A 20,775-nucleotide genomic window follows, 5' to 3' on the forward strand; every position below is an offset into this window, starting at 1 on the left:
AAAGGACCAGATATATTCCATTAGTAAATCTAAGGGACTAAGGGATTTTTACATGTTAACTCAATAAATGATTGTTTATTAGCTGATCAGATGGATCCGGTGAAAAACACACAATTTTAGGGCTCTGATCATGGTTAAGAAACTGCTTTAAACTACCAAAAAAAAGTATTGTACTAAATTCTGGCTACTACATCCAGCTTCTAGCTATCTAGTTAGGCTAGCTAAAAGAATTTTCCTTCATTATATTTTAATCCTGCAATCCTAGTCTACAAGTCACAATGACTATCACAAACTGTATTTTATTAAGCTCACAGTGGGTTTGATTTGTGGGTTTTGATTCATGTATTTTTTAACCAGCTATCAGAAATAAGCTCCGTTACCTTTCTTTAAAAAAAAACGCTGTATATCCAGATATGTTTTATTTATTTATTTATTTTTTATTGTTAGCTCGCTGCACTCTGCTGCTTAATAAAAAAAAAAACTTTAAAAAATCAAGGTCCCACTAATGCGTCCCCAGGCTATGTCAGTTTTGTCATGTGATTAATTTGCGTAACAAAAAAATTAAGGCTTTATAGTTCCCAGATAACTGCATGCATTACACACTTTAATGTTGAAAGCCCTAAATTACACACAATACAAAACTAAAAGAAAAGAAAAAAAAACAGTAATTTAAAAGTGTACTAAACTAAATATATATGTTCCAATTGTCTCATTATATAAAGTGCTCACTTAAAATTCATTGATTTTATTAGTGTTTGCAAAGTTTCAGTTGATAGCATATCTTATCTAAGATGTAAATACAAACACAAAGGTCAGATCAGATAAATATGTGCTGATTTTCAGCTTTAGGGTACTCCACCAACACCCTCTCTAGCCACAATCTAATCATCTGGAGCTGATGTGCTGCATGTGATTCTGATTTTACACATTTTAAGTAGTAATAAATGTGGGGATGTTTTCATCTTTTTACTCTACAGAGCAGTGGGAAGAGTTCAGTGTTGGAGAGTTTGGTTGGACGAGACTTTTTGCCCCGTGGTTCAGGAATAGTCACACGTCGCCCTCTAGTGCTGCAGCTGGTGAATGTCCCACCACTGGAGGAGCGTCGGAAACATGAGCACGGTAACTACTAACAGCAACACTGATAATATTTATATGATATTCAGTGTAAAGCTCTTTATTTCACGTCTCTGTGCATCAAATACTACTAACTAACTCCTCTAATGTTAATGTAGTACGATCAATCGAAATTACTGGTTGTCAGGAAGATGTATTACTCAGTGGTGGAATTGTTTATGGCGTGTGCTATTAATAATAAATTACCTATTTGTTTTGAAGAATGCAATAAGTCACTCTGAGCTCTGTATTCCAGTGATATTACCATGCTTTAAACAGGCATATCACTGTATTACAAGGCCTCATGTGTCTTATTGTATCGATTTAGTAATATAACTTACAGTGTTAATTATAGATACCTCTCCTCTGTAGTGTCTCCTTCTTTCTCTGTGTGATCTGAATTAGTCTTTTCTGCTTTCTGCTAACATCTTCTGGATTGCCCATTTTCTACCTTTTTCACTGTTTCACAGGAAATGGAACCAAAGCAAACTCTCAGAGCAGCTATCCAGGTCTCTGTGTGAACAAACAAACTCTCTAATCTGCATGAACTCGTCATGTTTCTTTCTGTCTGAACTAGAGGTCTGTGTGGGGATATAGACAGAGCCCAAACCTGCCCTGAGACCTACCTTCAAATCTAAAACACAAGCTGATCAGGCCAAAGTGGTATTAATGATTATTCTATGATGACATTTTTTTCTGAGAAAATGACAAAACACTAAAAATCTTTTATTAATTCCAGAATATGCCATTGCAATAAAATAAATAATAGCAAATTTTAATAAAAAAAAAAAGTTAACAACGGTACAAAGAGTAAAAAATATTACATTACATAATTTGAAATGTATGGAAACTCATGGAAAATGTTCTAGTATAGCCTTAGAAAAATCTTTTCTTAAAAGAATTGGAACAGAGAGCGAGAGACAGAGAGCGAGAGACAGAGAGCGAGAGACAGAGAGCGAGAGACAGAGAGCGAGAGACAGAGAGCGAGAGACAGAGAGCGAGAAAGAAAGAAAAAGAAAAATTGGCCATATATCAGCCCATACCTGAACCCCAATGTCTATGCACACAGTGGGCTCTGGGCAGAGAACAGACCTCTAGTTTGGACGTCTGTCTGTCAATTTTCTTTGTTTAATTGTTTACTGTTTTTTTGTGGCTTATTTATTTATTTGTTATTTATTTCTGCTCCAACATAACACATTCTGGTCTTGTTAAAATTGTGTTTTTTATTTTATCTGTTAAACACATATTGTGTTCTTTTCATACTAACTAGTTTTGTGTTCAAAGACGATCGATCCATTACAGCTGATCATAAATTTATAAATTTCTTCAAATACATATTTAATTCCCAATTGTTCTGATAAATCTTTAATCAGCCTAAGATCTAGTGAATATTAAATTTTAAATGTCTAGTTGCTGTTTGTGTCCTGTTGTCCTCATTGACCTGAGCGCATTCTACTCATTTTTCATTTTTGAACCATTTTTTATTTATTTTTTTTTTTTTCACAAACAAATCATATTGTAGATAAATTGTATTGTGCCGTTTGTTACAGACTACTCTGTGTCAAAATGTAACTTTATTTCTATTAAGAAAACCATTTAAAAATCTGACAGGTATGATTTTTTTTGGTAAATAATAGACAATATTGACAGCTGGTCCAAAATTACACTGGAAAAAGTAACCATAATAAAAATTCATGATTACACTATTAAAGAGAGTAACAACTAAAAAACTTTAGATTACTTAAGGTTTAGTTACTGCTTTAAGAATAATTCTTAAACATATAAAGTTAAGAGACTTAAAAAAATGGCTGAATTCAATGACAAACGTCTGCTCATGAAAATATGTTAGCTGGAATGTCTGGACAAGGCACAACAAGATATTAAGCCTGGCAAAACCGACCACAACCCAATTCCTTCCTAGTCTCATCTTGTTTTATTCATACATTTATTTCCTTATTTCTTGTCACACCTGAATGTGTGGATTATATGCACAAATTGAAATAAATTTACATGAATGTATGTGTCATTTTTGCTTAACGATACCTGTTGATTTCCCCTTTGATTTCCCCTACTCTGAATGGCCGACGTAAGTAATAGACAAAAATAGAGACAAAAACAAATTACAAAGAAAAACGTTGCATTTTATAAAGAAATACGTTAAATTAACTAATAGGTCAAGTACCATAGAAGGTTTAAACTGAGAATTCTAGGTAAAGACAGCAATGATATTTGATGTCCGGTCTAGTCAGGAAAGGTTTTTAGCATATTTTAAGCTCAAAACTGCGCTACAAAAGTGCTTATTCGTGCAGAGTTTTTGATAAGTGTTGTTTTTTACATTCTGTCTTCAAGGAATCAAAGCAGAGGAATGGGGAACCTTCCTTCATTGCAAAAACCAGGTATTTATATACTCTCTCATGCTCACTATACGGTCATTTGTTTTTGGTTGATGATTGTAAATTGTAAACAGTGCATGTGTTGAGGTCGGCTGGTTTAAGTAAACCCATCATCCGGTCGCCTGCAGACGGTTCTATTTTGCTGATAGATTTTGTTATTTTGCTGACAGATTTTCACAGATTTCTCAGAAATTCGCAGTGAAATCGAAGCGGAGACTGATCGTGTCACCAACAACAAGGTACTGAGGCAGTATGACCACACACACACAAACACACACACAGGATAGAACCATTTCAGGGCGCTGGCACTTCTATTTATTACCTACTTCCGCTAGATCAAGTCTTATATGTCTTAATATCTCCTGTGTGTTTGTGTGTGTGTAGGGTATCAGTCCAGAACCCATCCACCTGAAGATTTTCTCTCCTAATGTTCTGAACCTCACCTTGGTTGACTTGCCTGGAATCACAAAGGTACTCTTTCATTTTCATTTTACATGAACTATTGCATGGCAGGATTATCTGAATTATGCATTTGTGGTCTAAAATGTAAAACAAATCAATTAATGAACAATGTGACCTGTTTTAAAGGGACCCTCGAAAGAAAAAACTTTTTTTAATTGTCTTTATTTCAGGACAATGGAAGTGACAAACCAGAGTAAGCAGTAAAGTCTACAAATCTGATAAACAGAGCTGAGTTTTTAGCTCTGCAGTCATATTTTGCAGTGTTTAGCTTGTATACTCTTCACCGAAGCATTCTCAGATTTCTCTGTTTGCACATATGGGAAAACAGACCATGGTACCAGAAATAAGTGAGCTGCTTTTAATACAGCATCCTTAAGTTGGTGACAAAAACAGATCAATTATTGACCTACTCTTGTAAAATCAATGTTTTCCCATGGTCTGATTACCCAAGTTCATGTAAATGCGTGGATTGGGTTATTCTGTCTTTTCTGTCTTTCTTCAGAGATCACTAATTCAGTGAAATAAAGCAGGACTAAACAGAAACACATGAGCAATTTTTTTTTCTTCACAAAAAACGGCTCACATGGCATTCATTCATAATGGCAACTAGACATTTTGGAAAAAAAATATGGAATGAGACCTTTAAAACTGCACAAGAAGTTTATTAAAAGCCATTGTTTATATCCCATGGTGTAGTTAAATCTCCAGGCCCCGCCATCTTAAATTTAAGTCACAGTAAGTCAATAGTTGAGCATGAATGAATAAGTAGGATAGTTGAGCAGATTGCAAAATTAATTCCTTGGAAATGCATGAATTCTAGCTGTTGCTGAAAATATCAGTTTACTGTCAATATTAGAATGCAAAGAACCAACAAAAAAAATCCCATAAACATTGCTCAAAATGTTTTACTAATTATGCTCGATCACTTCATCAAAGATAAGTACTTTTCCTCACATTTTATTACACTCAAAGTCTTAAAATGTAGCAGAACCAAAACAGAACTGTAAACCCAGCAAATTAACCCCATACCCCAAAGCTGCTACATAATAGTCTTGACCTGTTTTATTTACACCCACCAAAGATTGAAGTATAGCTAAAATACGAGCAAAAGTCATATTCAAAACAGTAAATGCAAAAGCACTGTGACTTTGCAAGAATATGTTGTTTTTGGTACTAGAGAGCAGCTCATCTATGTCAGACTCTTGTAGCTATAGGAATACGGGTTGCTACTTGAATCAGACCATGGCTTTTTCTGTGCTCAAACTAGGCATGTTATATAATGAGCTGTGGAGGAGAAATCCTGAATCTGTGCTAGACTAAAAGCTAACGCTAGTAGACGAAATCTGCTCCCTCATAAACAAACTGGACTACCTCAGCTGAATTAAACTGGACATAATCACACATCTGCAGGGAAAGCACTGGCTGTTTTTTTTTTAACAATTATAATATAGTATAACCAACTCATATAAGTGAGAGGGGGACAAAGTTAAAAGCGAACCCTAACAACAGCACATTGCATTGAGAGGACACAATAAGACTATCGGGAAAGAATTTGGAACAATTACAGTGTTTTGTTCCATTGTTCCATTGTTCCATGTGCTATAACAAGGGCTGAACAACATGGCCAATATTTATATCTAAATTGTATTTTGGTCGATACAATATTATGCTGAGTAGCATCACTGTGTGCTCGGAGGAAAGCGCAGCGACTCTTTTCCGATATATCAGCTCACAGACGCCTTATGCTGAGCAACCCCACCCTTTTAGAGTGATGTGAGGAGAGAGCACCATCTACCCACCCAGAGAGAGCAAGGCCAATTGTGCTCTCTAAGGGCTCTGGCAGCTGATGGCAAGCTACATGAACAGGATTTGAACTGGCGATCTCCTGATCATAGTGGCAGCGCTTTGTTTGCTGGACCACTCTGAGCCCCCAACTACAGACTTTTGTTAAAAAAATCCCATTAATTTAATGTACGTACGCTGTAAATTATGTATATTGTATGTATACAAATTTTTTTTAAAAAAATCAAATTACCATAATTGAAACAGTTTATATGGAGATACTTAGTAATGTTAAATAACTGGCAAGCCCTTGTTGTAATATGTCGGTTCTGTGATCCATTGCCGTGGTCATAAACCAACCAATCAAAGTAGAGCTTGTAATTTTCCTTCAAAAAAAAAAAAATCAGGAAATCTGTGTTTTTATTTTCTGAGGTAAAAAAAAAAAAAAAAACACGGAGGTAAAAAGGCTTGAACTACTTTCTTTAAAATCACACACTTACAAATTATACATCAAAAAAATGATTACCTTTAAAGACCGCATTGTTCTGCATTATTTTACCAGGTTCCAGTTGGTGACCAGCCGGAGGACATCGAGACTCAGGTTCAAGAGATGATTCTGTCCTTCATCTCCAACCCAAACTCCCTCATCCTGTGCGTGTCCCCTGCTAACTCTGACCTGGCCACGTCCGACGCTCTTAAACTGGCCCGGGAAGTGGACCCAGATGGTGAGGATCGTTTTAGGCAGATCTGTTGTCTCCCTCAGCGGGGGCAGATGGCAGATGCCTCAGTCTCTGGGACTCTATTATTCTGTGTGTGCGGGCTTTTTGATGTAGGCCTTTTACTACACACGGCCTGTACAGCTTCTACAGCTTCATACTCTCCTGTCTGTAGTCTGTGGCTAAGCAGAGAGAGAGAGAGAGAGAGAGAGAGAGAGTTCACTGGAGTTTTTCACTTTGACAGACTGCCCCTAGCCATTAAATGCTCAGTCATCTGGCTGTGCTGAAATATATTTTCACATATGTGATACTTACCATGTTCTACACTCTTATCTACCTATTGTATAAGAATTCAGAATATTGCAGTACTACAAACCTTTTGCCCAGTGCCTTGCGTTTTTTTTTTTTAGGAAAATTGTTGTAGAAATTGGTTATTAAAATAAATACTGTGCTTTTAAGAGTTGTCACAGTAATTTCATATACAGCTCTGAAAAAAAAATAAGAGACCATTTAAAAACGATGAGTTTCTTTGATTTTACCCAATTGAAAACCTCTGGAATATAATCAAGAGGAAGATGGATGATCACAAGCCATCAAACCAAGCTGCTTGATTGCACCAGGAGTGGTATAAAGTTATCCAAAAGCAGTGTGTAAGACTGGTTGAGGAGAACATGCCAAGATGCATGAAAACTCTGATTATTGATTTCTGAACTCTTGAAACTTTATTAACTTGTTTATTTTGCATTATTTGAGGTCTGACAGCTCTGCTTTTTTGTTATTTCAGCCATTTCTCATTTTCTGCAAATAAATGCTCTAAATGGCAATATTTTTATTTGGAATTTGGGAGAAATGTTGTCCGTAGTTATAGAATCAAACAACAATGTTCATTTTACTCAAATATATACCTATAAATAGCAACATCAGAGAAACTTATTCAGAAAATGAAGTGGCCTCTTATTTTTTTATTTTTGGAGAAATACTTTTAGTGAAAATCAGTTCATGAAATCCCATATGTCATATTTTTGACAGGAACATCCTGATTGTCTGATTTCCATTGTTGGAACCCTGAAGCACAAATTCTAGTTGAGCCAGTAGGTGGCACTGTACACCTAATTTAATGAAAAAGGTTGTTTCCACATTACATGTACTCTTTTTTTGTATGGATAACATAGATATAAAAAAGAGAGCCAAAAAAACCTTACACTGAAGTTTCAGGTCTTTCTAATATCACCCACTTAAATGAGTGTTATTAATGATGAAATTACCTGGTAAATATAATTTAAATGTGTTACATTTTTAAGTCTTAAGTTTTTAGTGCGGTGGAATGGCTTTACATATGCAGTTCTGTGATTGTGTGTGTGTGTGTGTTTGTGTGTGTGGTGTGTGGTTAGGTCGAAGATCTCTCTTGGTTGTGAGCAAGTTGGACCTGATGGATGCTGGAACAGATGCACTGGAGGTTCTCCTGGGCAGGGTCATCCCAGTCAGGCTGGGCATCATCGGAGTGGTCAACAGGTGAGTCCATTAAGGATGCCAGATAGTGCACTCAGAATGTGTTCACTTTGAAAAATGACCCTGGTGGGATTATACAATTTTTTTTGGGCCCTATCGCAAGACGCATTGTAATACTCATTGCTATCTTGCACCCTGCCAACAGTTTATTTTCATTCCTTCCCCCTGCATCATTTAAATAGCAACAGAGCTTGTGACACCATATTGACACCAACTGATGTTAATTGCTATCTTGGAAGTGATTTTTCAACACAAGTGCATGCACAACACATGCACAACCTGCTTGTTCCTTATACATTGACTCAGTACCTGTTGCCAGCTATGCAAACTTTTATATCAACAATAAACAAAATACAAATTTAATAGATATTATTCTATATCAACACAAACATAGGTCATTGTTATATTAATTCTCTAAGTATTTGCTAATCCATGACTGGAATTAAATGACCTGCTCACACACCTACACTAATTAAGAGATTTAGTACATGCGTTTTGCACAAGGCATACTTTTCCATCGCTGTGATAGCAAAGATACACTGATGCGCTACAGTACTGTGCAAAACATTTAGGCTCCAAAGGAAATTACACTAATCCATTTATCTCAGCAATTTATCTCCCACACATGATTTGAACAGATGCAAATAATCATGCATTCAAGTATGTTATACCCTGTGAGCCAAGATGAACCCTAGTTCCAGATTTCTCTTGGACGCTCCTCAGCCAGCAAGTGTATATATGTTCAGTTCTGTCAGCAGCTCACCTGATTTACCACATTAACTAATATTTAACAAACCAGGTGTTGATATGATGAGAACTAGAAATAACTCTATTAAACTCAGATGAGGAGAGATTAGGAGATGTTTTAAGGAAAACACTGCTGTAAAAGCTCAGCTTTTTGTAAAATTGCTGTTTGTATTTATTATAGTGCTTCTTACACTTACTGCACAGATAAGACACAGATAGGAAATTCCCACAGGTGCCTAAAACATTTGCACAATACTATAAAGCAAGCTGCACACTGCATGGATGACGGCTCGCTTTTTATTGCTAAAATAGAGCCCTATATTTGTCTTTTCAAAACAGCAGCGTTACAGGAGAAGTTAAAAAACCTTCTTAATTTTTATTGGAAGTCAGTGTAAAAAGATTTTATTACAGGTGATTGGTCCAGGTATTTTGTTTTTTGTTAAAAAGTGAAAAACAGCAAAAAGGACTGATATTTTATCCATCTTGGGAACATTCACATCGTTCTTTACCTTTCAAAAGAACAGTACCATTACTGTGTAAGTAGGTAAATTCTGTAAATAAACTGCATACAGTAAGGGTGTTCCCACTCTAGGCAATCCGTGCCCTGCCCATGCCCAGTTACCTTCTAAAGCATTGCTCGATTGACTAGTGTGATCGCTCCGAACCGTGCCCAGAACCGCTTGAAGAGGTGGTCCAAAGCATGGTTCACTTGGACTCGAGCACGGTACGCATGCAGTGTGAGCGCAATGAGTGCCAGAGCACGGAACAAGATGATGTCAGTGATGCGACAGTCTCGAAAACATAGCGGTATTGTGCTGAATTCAGCACCGCCATCAGGAAAAGCACCCCTCCCGGGAACGCACGCTATGTCGCAATGTATGTAACCGTGACTTGAGCTAATCATGATTTTTTGCGCATTAATCTAAGTAAGTTATTGCAGATTATATGCACTTTTATCAAAAAGACATGCTCCAGAGAGAGGGTGCTTTTCATGGCGGGGGTGTTGAATTCGGCACTACCACCGGCAAGCTCATTGAGCAGTGAGTGACTTAAGCGTGCTCGGGCACGGATTGTTTAAACGCAGTGTGAGTGCGTGCCAGCGTAGGAATGGGGAGGGGGCAGAACCATCCTTCACCACGATTCAACCAAACCGTGTCTAGTGTGAGTACACCCTAAGTTGACAATTCAAGCATTTTTCTGCTTTTTTAATGCAGATGCATTATAGAAATTCCAGAATTGCAAACTATTTTAAGTACAAATGAATTCACTGGTTATAGCTGTGCAGCGTTATTAGAGAAAAACCCATTTTTGATTTGTAGCTGCGCAATATCAATAAGCAGCTCTATAATGGAGCATTTAATCAATGTTCTGAATTATTACAGCCATTCAGAGACTGTGAATCAATATTTGGGATGGTCCCTGGCAACATTAGTGTCTTGGTACACAGAATGTTCTCCTCATTTTTCTTCAAATCCCATGCCCTTGCTGGAGTGTATTTTTCCAGCAGCTGTCCTTCTCCCTGTAGTTCAAGCCCACGGGGCAAAGCTTCCACCACTGATATCCACCAATAGAGCAGTGCGTTTGAGATAAGCAGCGGGGGCTTGCTTTTTTTTCCAGCTGTGGCGGTTTTTACACGGCCCCTCCAGGGACCTAAAGGAGAACGGGCCCAATTTAGCAGCACGGAAAACACCCTGCCTCCAATGACAACTCACACTGCTAACATAATCGCTGTTTGCCAGAGGCAAACCCCTTCTCTCTCTCTCTCTCTTTCTCTCTTTTTCCTTCGTTCTTCCTCTCTTTTCTCTCTTCCTCCTCACACTGCTGCTCGACTTCTCGTCCTGTCCAGGATTTGAAAGTGAAGGCTTTGCAGTCTTTGTGTTTAGAGCTTTGCTCTTTAATGAGAAGGCTGTTGGGTACTTTATTCCTCCAGCCACTTGGAAAGTCTTTTTTCACGAGGAACACATGATACCATGATACCAGTAAAAGGTTCCTGGCTTCTGCTGTTTCCAGTAGAATGCACAGGGGCGTTTTACACATCCGGCTTTTGGAGGTTTAAGTTGGTGCAGAGATTTCTCTCTCAAATGACCTGAAAAACCCTGGTTTAGGAGCTTTAGTAGGTTTTTTTTTTTTTTAAGTAGTTGGCAGTTTTCTGTTATCTTTCTTCTGTTAAACTTTTTTTTTGTCCTCACAGACGGCACTGTAGTGTTATTGATCTGTGAGCAGTTTTAATGCAACAAATTAACGCATAAATTAATGAGTCCAGACCCAATTTTAAATATTGATCCAAATTAATTGGTTTGTTGGATTGAAGTTAAGTTAATTTAGCAGCTCATTAATCAGAGTTTCTGCAGGTATGGAGGTGTTCTATTTGAATACTTTTTTTAATATATTTCTGAGAGATTTTAATAATCAAGATTTAGTTTCACAATAAGAAAATGGCAAAAAGCACAAAATACTAAAAATAATTTACAAACATTACAGTAAACCTGTGATTTCTGTATTTTCTGACAAACCAATATTGTAAACAAACATGAATTAAAAGTTTTGCACACATAAAGTTATTTAGGGGTTCCGAATGGTCCAGTGGACAAGGTGCTTCCACCATGATTAAGAGATCGCTGGCTCGAATCCCATTCATGTACCTTGCCATCAGCTGCTGAAGAGCACAATTGGCCTTGCTCTCTCTGGGTGGGTAGATGGCGCTCTCTCCCCACATCACTCCAAAGGGTGATGTCAGTCAGCACAAGGCGTCTGTGAGCTGATGTATCACAACCGTTTCGCTGCGCTTTCCTCTGAGCGTGCTGTGATGCTATCAGCTGAAGTTTGAAAAGAGGCGGTGGCTGAGATCACATGTATTGAAGGAGGCATGTGCTAGTCCTCACCCTTCTGGTGTTGGGGCATCACTAGTGATGAGGGAGACCTAATGAGTGGGTTGGATAATTGGTCGTGTAAATTAGAGAGAAAATGGTTTCTCCTTATCGAAAAACAATTAATGAACATACCAGAAAATAGCACCACTCAGAGCCATAAATAATGCAGTTGGTTCTACTTAGTTCAGTCTGTAGTTAAATCAGTAAGCTACCTTGCTTATCAAAATTTGAAACAAAATATAATTGCAAAAAATAAAAACAAAATTGTATTTACTCTGTGCCATTTTTAAGACCTTTAGGAGATTTATGACAATTTGGAGCCATGCTGCTGCACCCAGCCTAGAGAAAATCTGGAAATCTAAGCTTACTCTAAATAAATGGAAGCCCATTACTCACCCAAACAGTTACTAAACAGAAAACTTAACATTTTTTTTTAAGAATTAAAGTTTTCTTTACTTAGCTTAGCTTTACTTAACTTAGTTACCCCCCCCCCCCCACCACCCAGCGACAAGACCTGCTGAATTAGAAGGAAAACATAGCGACACACCTGTTCCTTATTAGAGTCGCTTAATGTGACTTGTAATCCAATGTAGGTATGACAATAAAAAAAAAAATCCATTCCATCTGTGTGAAGTGATTTACGGATGAGAACATAAAATGCATACTACTGAAAGACAGTTGTCTCCTATAGTGGATTTTATTAGCCTTACATACTTATTCTGATCGGTAGAGGTGACACAATTAGGTTGGGTTAAGTTCAAAGCATTTTTAATAAGCTGCAGTAACACAAATGTGTGAATGTGTGAACTTAAAGTGTTAAAGTCAAGTGAAAATAACGTGGGTCAGCTCTGGCCTGAGGCAAGATTTTTTGGTTTTTAGCTGAACTTGCGCTTGTTTGAAAGGAAAAATGGTTCAATATTGTAACTAATTTATAATCCAATATATCTGTGTTTTAGAGGTCATAATAACAAGATGCCAATAGATGATTCTTGGCTTTTTCAGTTTTCTGTAGAATGCACAGAGGCATTTCTCACATACCGCATTGAGTGCATAAGTTGGTGCAGAGATTTTTTTTTTTTTTTTTTATCAAAAAATCTGAGAAGTCTTGGTTAACAGCTTTTCTTTTCCTCTAGTCTGCAGTGTTCTATTAGCTTTTTTTGTCCTGTTGGAAGGCTCTTGGAGGGCACTATAGTTTTATTGATCCAAAAATACATCCTTCCTGTGCTCTTCTGTGAAATAGGTAGGAAATCAAAGTACAGTTCTGGAAAGAAAACAGGAAAGAAAATTGAACTACCATACAATGACAAAATACCTTCCCTTTTGAGCAAAATCATGTGTCTGAGGATCAGCCTTAGGAGTGTGTTCAGAAAGAAATATTAGCCGAGCCAACTAGCCTGCTTAGCATTAGCATCTGTTTTGTTTGCCAGAAGTTTGGCTGTACTTCTTTATCTGGATGGTATTAGCTTCTTAGTGGGTCCTGGGGTAATTTTCTCATTTATTGGGGTCCAGAACAACCATATATGTGTTTCTCTCAGACGTCCTCTGAGAAATTTACAGGCTGAACTACCTACTATTTTTTGTTGAACTCCGTGGTCCTCCAGTAATTTTAGTCCTGTCCAGATGGACATCTTTAAGTTTCATCACCTCGCTTTTAATAAAATAGCTATTTGTCCACTGCCACGCACCGCAATTACACTTTGGTTGCGCATTTCCACTGAGATCCATGTAAACACAACAGCGAGTGGAAATGGAGGAGCTACTGAAAGCGATGTCATGTGACCCAGAAAGCCTAAAAACTCACTGGTCCTCCTGTCATCACTGAGTAGAAGTGTAAAATATTTTTCACAGACGTCCCCCTGAGAAACTAATCCCGTCCGGATAGGGCTTTTGCTCAAATGTGACTGGAGTAGCACTGCAGAGGTTCCTTTATTATTAAACTTGCACTGTTTAGGCAAATGTATGATTAGACTAGCATACTGAGGTAAATTTATGACAAAATTGCACTGCTGTCGTAGCTAGCTAGCTAAATGTGTACTAGTACAGCACTGCTAAAATCAATTTATGATTAGATTTCCACAGCTAAAGTAAATGTGTTGTGCTTTGTTGGTGTGTCTGCTGGAATATTAAAAATGTGAACTGTGTAATAAAACAGTTAGGCTATGTAATGTATTCAGTGGTGTAAAAGGTGGCAAATATAAGAAAAACCTGAGGTTTTGGTGCATCCCAACTTCAAACACATCTGCTAAACATCATGAAACATAATGAGTGTCAGTGTGTAGCTTATCATAAAGCTGTTTTTTTGGGGGTTTTCAGTCCTGCTGTTGGTCGTGTAGAGCAATGTAGAGCTTCAGTCACCTCAGAAAATCAACTCTCTTCATCTTCTCTTTCTTCGCTTCCTCCACCTCAGGAGCCAACACGACTTAAACACCCAGAAGACTGTGGAGGACGCTGCCCGTGATGAGCAGGCTTTCCTGCAGCGCCACTACCCATCCCTGGCCTCCCGCTGTGGCTCGCGCTACCTGGCCCGAACCCTGAGCCGCCTGCTAATGCACCACATCAGAGACTGCCTTCCTGAGCTAAAGACCCGCGTGACTGTGCTGAGCGCCCAGTACCAGACTCGTCTCAGCAGCTACGGCCAGCCTGTGGAGGACCACAGCGCCACCCTGCTTCAAATCGTCACCAAGTTCGCCAGTGACTACTGCAACACCATAGAGGGCACGGCCAGGCACATCCAGACCTCTGAACTGTGAGTGCTTCCAGTTAGAGCTTTCAAAATGTTAAATTATGTTATGATGTTGGACGAAATATAACTCTAATGCAGTAATCATACATTTCTTATGAATAATTACTGTATTTGAATACATTTATTACAATGAAATCATAGTAAAAAATAAAGATCTTAATAATAATTAAGATATATAAAGTCGCTCCTAAAGAACATGCTGTACACATGCATTTCTGGACAAGGTAAAACATGCAGAACCATCACTGAAGTAAAAAGAAGCATGTAGACTGAGGTGGTATAGTAATATTGCAGGATTTTACACAAATATGATCAGGCACTATGATCAGGCATCAGACATTGTGCAGTTTTTGGTCTGCTGCAGCCATGCTGCAAGTTTAAAGTCACCAAATAAAGATAAATAGAGGGGTACAAACTAGGGGTATAACAAGATTTTGGATTCACAATTACATTTTTAAAGATTTTTTTATATTTCTTAACTGTCAAAACAATGTTCCTGATATAAATGCTGCATGTATAAATATTTGTATAAGTAATATTTTGTATTAAGTAGGGGTGAAACGATTACTCAAGTAATTCGAGTTACTCGATTTAAAAAATTGATCGAGTAATTTTCTGTGCTTTGAGTAATCGTTTATTTAATAAAAAAATTCAGCGTGCGGTAATCCCCGCTTTTAATGTGACAACGCGCTTAATGTTGCGTCACCCGCGCACAGGAAGAAGGAGCGGGCAGTGGAGGTTTTAGTTAAGAAGAGGATATTTTGAGGCAGCGAGGGACAAGAGCGACAACTTATGAGGAAAAAGGGCAATAATAATGGAGCATTTTAGGCTGGACAGCGCGTATTCGCGCTTGCCTCCCAAAACAGCAGGTTTTAATGCTGCACCGCCTCAGCCGAGGACACGTTAGCGGTGGAGCCGAGAGAAGGTTAATATAACTTATAACAAATCAATGAGAATAACATTAATGTACCTAAATAACATAACGACAGCAATGTGAAGCACTGAGCTGAGCGCGAAGATGCACAACATAATGCAAACGTTTATGCCTTTTTTATTGATTAATGCTCTATAGTTTTAATACTTGCAAGAAATCCTTGTTGAAAATTATTTAACTTAATTTATTAAATGACTAATTATTAAATCATTATTCCTTTATTTATATCTATATGTGTTTGCAGTTTGGAAATGTTTGTTATGAATTTAAAAATATAACTTATCTAACAAAAGGAATCAATTGGTCATTTTATTATTAAGTGAAATGTCTTGTTTTCTCTTGTGTATTTTTTATTTCTCTAAGCAAACAAATAAGTTTTATCCGATTACTCAATTAATCAATTAAAATAATTGATAGCTGCATCCCTAGTATTAAGTATTAGTCTACTGTCCTGTTCTATTTTTTAATTTATCAGAAACAACAGATCCATAACAAACTCTTTTAGGAGGCTGCAAATGATGGACTGCTAACTCTGGCTGTTGATTGGCTTAAAAAAGTGTCAGACATCAAAAAACAACTGTGTGATTGGCTTTAGTCTAAAATTATTGTCATGTCCTCCGCACTTTGCTTACACCCCCTGGTTTTCTGGCCTGTGCTAGCGGAATTCTAGTTACAGAACGTGGAATTGTCTGTTCCAGCGATGCATAATGTAACATTTTTCCATTGTGCCGCAAACATCTCCAACTCTTCACAGTTCCTGACAAACCCATGTCTAAACTGTAAAGCGTGCTCCCTCCCCCGTCCCAGATTATAACCAGAACATCTCATTCTGTCTTCTTCTACTTCTTTGCTAAGCATTTGATTGATATTGAATGTTACATGTTTGCTGTGTGTAGCTGAGTGGAAACGGCAGGCAGGTAATGAGCTGGAGCCCAGAGCCCCTTTACTTTCTCTCTGTGCTCTGAGGGCCCCAATTATGTTTTCTTTTCCTGACTGGTGTCACTGGATATTGATTAGCTTCGTGTATGACTGCTGTTAAGTGCTGCCTGTGGACACAATCAAGCTAAGCGCTTTGCCTGCGGAGATGCTGATCATGTGCTTGTTTTTTTGTGTGTGTGTGTGCTGGTGTTGTACAGGTGTGGTGGTGCTCGGATCTGCTACATATTCCATGAAACATTTGGGCGAACCCTTCAGTCCATCGATCCTCTGGGGGGACTCACCGAGCTGGATATTCTTACTGCCATCCGAAACGCCACAGTAAGAAAGTACCTTTTAAAACGTGCTTTGCAGGTTAATTTGAACAAGGACTCTGAGATGCTCTTTTAGTTTGCCAGCTCTCTATGTTTTCAATTCTGCATTTCTTTAGTTTAACAATGCTTAAATAAGCAGGTGTTAATGAGTTTGGCATTCTGATATCTCCATGTTTGCAGTAGCTCTTTTGTCAGCAACATTAACAGCACAAGGTTGCTCAGATGAACTTATGAATGCCTTATGAAAAGACATGCTGCCAAACCACTCTATTGTTAAAATAAATATACCGTGATTATTATTACGCCGGACTATAAAGTGTGCTATCAATGAACGTCTATTTTCTGGTCTATTTTTATACATAAGGCGCACCGGATTATAAGGCACATTATGCGACACTCGTAAGGAACAGCGGTGAGGCCATGTTTTCCTTTAAATTCAGCAGGTCTCGCTGCTGGGTGGTGTTGGGGGGTAACTAAAAGCTAAGCTAAACACTAAGGCTGGAGGATGGGCTCCTTGCGCTCACGGCTCTGACGCATTTCCGTTTTCAAATAATGCGGCTCGGACGTTTCCAGTTGTATTGTTTACATTCGCCTGTATAGGCAAAACGTACATTTTTTACTAGCGAGAGGTCAAAATGAGTATCCAGCGTGAAGTTTTCAAGCCGTTTTAAGCACTGCTGTGTTCCTTTTTGCACGGCGTCTGCTAAGTTTTATGGAAGCTTTAGGCTTTCATAGCTTCCCTGCTCAGAGTGATCTAATAAACAGTGGCTAATGAACATCAGTCGGGAACACTATCATTTCACCGTATTAAAGGTCTGTGGCAAACATTTCATACCAGACTACCTGCTTAAACCAAAAACGTCAGAAGCTTGGAGACGACTGGCAAAGCATGCAGTGCCACTGCTTTTAAAATGGAATAATTAACGTTACAGCACCCAGGTTCCACGTGTTTGGGGGAGGAGATCAGCTAAACATACTTACCTGAATGATCCACCAGCTAGCATTTTTATTATTATTATTATAGCTAGATATTATTATTATTATTATGGCTAAATATTATTATAGCTAAATATTATTATAGCTAGCATTTGTATTCTTATTTTTACTAATATTATAGCTAGCATTTTTATTATTATTATTATTATTATTATAGCTAGATATTATTATTATTATTATAGTTAGAATTTGTATTATTATTATAGCTAGATATTATTATTATTATAGCTAAATATTATTATTATTATTATTATTATTATTTTAGCTAGCATTTGTATTCTTATTTCTTACTAATATTATAGCTAGCATTTTTATTTTTATTATAGCTAGATATTATTATTATAGCTAGCATTTGTATTCTTATTTTTTACTATTATTTTAGCTAGCATTTTTATTATTATTAATATTAAAGCTAGATATTATTTTACTATTTTTATTATTATATTTTTTATTATTATTATTATAGCTAGCATTTTTATTATTATTAATATTAAAGCTAGATATTATTATTTTACTATTTTTATTATTATATTTTTTATTATTATTATAGCTAGCATTTTTATTATTATTATTAATATTATTATTGCTAGCATGTGTATGTTTATTATTTTAGTGATTATTATTTTTACTATCATTATTATTATAGTTAGCATTATTATAGCTAGCATTTTTATTATTATAGCTAGCATTTGTCTAATTATTTTTATGATGATTATTATAGTTAGCATTATTGTAGCTAGCATTTGAATAATTATTTTTATAATTTATTTTAACTATCATCATTATTATTATAGTTAGAATTATTATAGCTAGCATTATGTATTATTATAGCTAGCATTTGTCTAATTATTTTTATGATGATTATTATAGTTAGCATTATTATTATTACTAGCATTTTATTAGACTTCCATTTAATAACAGGAGAAACTAACAACTATCAGTAATGCACCTAGCAAGCTAGTTAGCTATACTAGCTAATGCTGAGCTGTGTGGGCTAATGTAAAATATAAGAAAAAAATCTTCGTAGTTGTGTAGGTATGAAGATGCATATAGTTTAAAGCCTTTCTCTAGCTTTCTATTGGTAGGCTTTACTGATCTCCTCGACGTTGAGGTTAATTTTTAGAAGCTCTTGTAAACACCAGCTGAAAACACTGCCATAACGAGTGTATTGGAAAAGCCAAACAGGAAACGCTGGAGCAGCACTGATGAGAATGTGGAAGCAGTTGTGCAAATAGCGCATTACCCGCTAGCACTGGTGCCGCCCGACACGTTACTCTGAGAGAACCTGAGTGTTCTAGTAAGCCAGGGCGATATTAGCTAGCGGTTAATCACATGTAGCTTGTTTTAACATGGTAGTCCCACAGGCTACAGACCGATATACTCACCTCTAAATGGTAAAAGAGTTAGCGGTTAGCGACTAATGCTGCTCCAGCAGTGCTAGCCAGGGTTAGCAGCAGGCTCCAGGCTGATATTACTCACCTCTGAACGGTAAAAGAACTAGCGGTTAGCTACTAATCCTGCTCCAGCAGTGCTAGCCGGGGTAAGCAGCAGGCTACAGACCAAATACTCACCTCTAAACGGCAAAAGAACTAGCGGTTAGCGACTAATGCTGCTTCAGCAGTGCTAGCCGGAGTAAGCAGCAAGCTTCAGGCCGATAATACTCACCTATGAATGGAAAAATTGCTAGCACTTAACGGTTAGCAGCTAATGCTAATACTGCTTCAGCCTCGGTGCCTCGGGCTAAACTGAAACTCCTATATAACGCTGGGCTTCAGTGAAGTGGCTTTACTGCTCCTTACAACCTGACTGGTAAAATTCATACGTAGGGAGCACTGGATTATACGATTGACAGGTGCATTGTGGGTAACGTTTTTCTCATACCTCAGGGTCCACGGCCAGCACTGTTTGTTCCTGAGGTGAGCTTTGAGCTGCTGGTGAAGAGACAGATTAAAAGACTGGAGGAGCCCAGCCTGCGCTGTGTGGAGCTTGTTCATGAGGAGCTGCAGAGGATCATCCAGCACTGCTCATCTTACAGTACGCAGGTAAACCTCCTCTCAAATCCCACTAGAGCTGTTTAAAGGAGAAATCCCGTGTGAAATGAACCTGGGTGTAGTGAAACATCCCATAAAATCCCATACAAATTTTTTGTCCAATAGGGCACCTCCGTTCACCCCAGCATTCAGACATACAGCACTCTTAAATGGTTCTACCAAAAGGCTTACAATTCAGATGATGGGGACATAGAGCTGTCCATGCAAAAATCACTATTTTTACACCATTAACAAGCCTAAAATAGCTCCACACTTCATTGGTAGAATTAAGAGTGCCCTAATATTTAAAACGAGGCATTATGAACTTTTAAAACTGCACAGGTAGCTTATTAAAAAGTAATAGAAGTAAACAAGGAAATAAGTGTGGAGTGTTTATACACACAGTACCTTGAAAAAGCTGCCATCAATAAATTAAGTCAGGATAAGTTGATTGACAAGCACAAATTAATAGGTAGGATAAGGGAACAGATTGCACATTTGAATTCTGTGAAAAAAGCGTGAGTTTCAGCTGTTGCTGAAAATATATCTTCAATATTAATTAATATTATTTTCACAGATATATAGTACCTCAATATACACACTTCCTCATACACACCACCTGTTCTCAGTGCCTCATGGGGCCTTAGAGTTCTACCAATGAAGTGCGGAGGTCTTAAAGGTCTCATTTCATTGTGTTTTCATTCATTTCATTCATTTTAAAATGTATAATATAAATAAATGCCCTGTGAGCTGTTTTTTTGTGAAAGGACTGCTTTAGTCTAGTGGATAAGTGCGCAGGGAAAAAAACGATAGGATTTTATTAACAGTTGGAATTGTTTAAAATAAAGACATTTTTACATTAATTGCAGTCTTTGCAATGTCATATGTTACTTTACAACATGTGTAATGTCCTGATAAGTGCAGTTCAGCCACTGATCTAGTCTTAGAGTCTCTGTAAAAAAGTAAATCCACCGGAGATCCTATGTAAACTATAGTTACACACAGAGGTGGGTAGTCCAGGTCCAGAAAGTAAAAATCCAGCCTGGGGTTTTGTTGGCTGAACTGCAGCAGAGACGGTGTGGATTTTTACTTTCTGGACCTGGACTACCCACCTCTGCTTACAGAAGATAGCTAGCTAGCTAAGTAACTAGTGTAAACAGAACTGTTATAAACAAACAGCTACCTATCTCAATTGTACTTCACTGGTGATGTTCCATAGACAAATACCTA

At 37.5% G+C, this 20,775-nt stretch overlaps 1 protein-coding gene across 2 annotated transcripts in view; it reads left to right on the top strand.

Annotated features, from left to right (window-relative positions):
• si:dkey-32e23.4 (dynamin-1-like protein) overlaps positions 1-20,775 on the top strand; it is a 49,178-nt gene that overhangs the window by 6,999 nt on the left and 21,404 nt on the right. Inside the window, exons 3-12 of one of the 2 annotated variants that reach the window (XM_007235484.4) lie at positions 978-1,119; positions 1,584-1,622; positions 3,463-3,509; positions 3,677-3,745; positions 3,891-3,977; positions 6,313-6,475; positions 7,858-7,978; positions 14,000-14,338; positions 16,406-16,526; positions 19,402-19,557. In XM_007235484.4, the coding sequence (XP_007235546.1) occupies positions 978-1,119; positions 1,584-1,622; positions 3,463-3,509; positions 3,677-3,745; positions 3,891-3,977; positions 6,313-6,475; positions 7,858-7,978; positions 14,000-14,338; positions 16,406-16,526; positions 19,402-19,557 (1,284 nt within the window). The remainder of the gene's footprint in view (positions 1-977; positions 1,120-1,583; positions 1,623-3,462; positions 3,510-3,676; positions 3,746-3,890; positions 3,978-6,312; positions 6,476-7,857; positions 7,979-13,999; positions 14,339-16,405; positions 16,527-19,401; positions 19,558-20,775) is intronic. The other variant, XM_007235486.4, reaches the window with a different exon arrangement.

The sequence above is a fragment of the Astyanax mexicanus genome, chromosome 12, assembly GCF_023375975.1.
Source record: "Astyanax mexicanus isolate ESR-SI-001 chromosome 12, AstMex3_surface, whole genome shotgun sequence".
In the NCBI taxonomy this organism is placed as follows: domain Eukaryota; kingdom Metazoa; phylum Chordata; class Actinopteri; order Characiformes; family Acestrorhamphidae; genus Astyanax; species Astyanax mexicanus.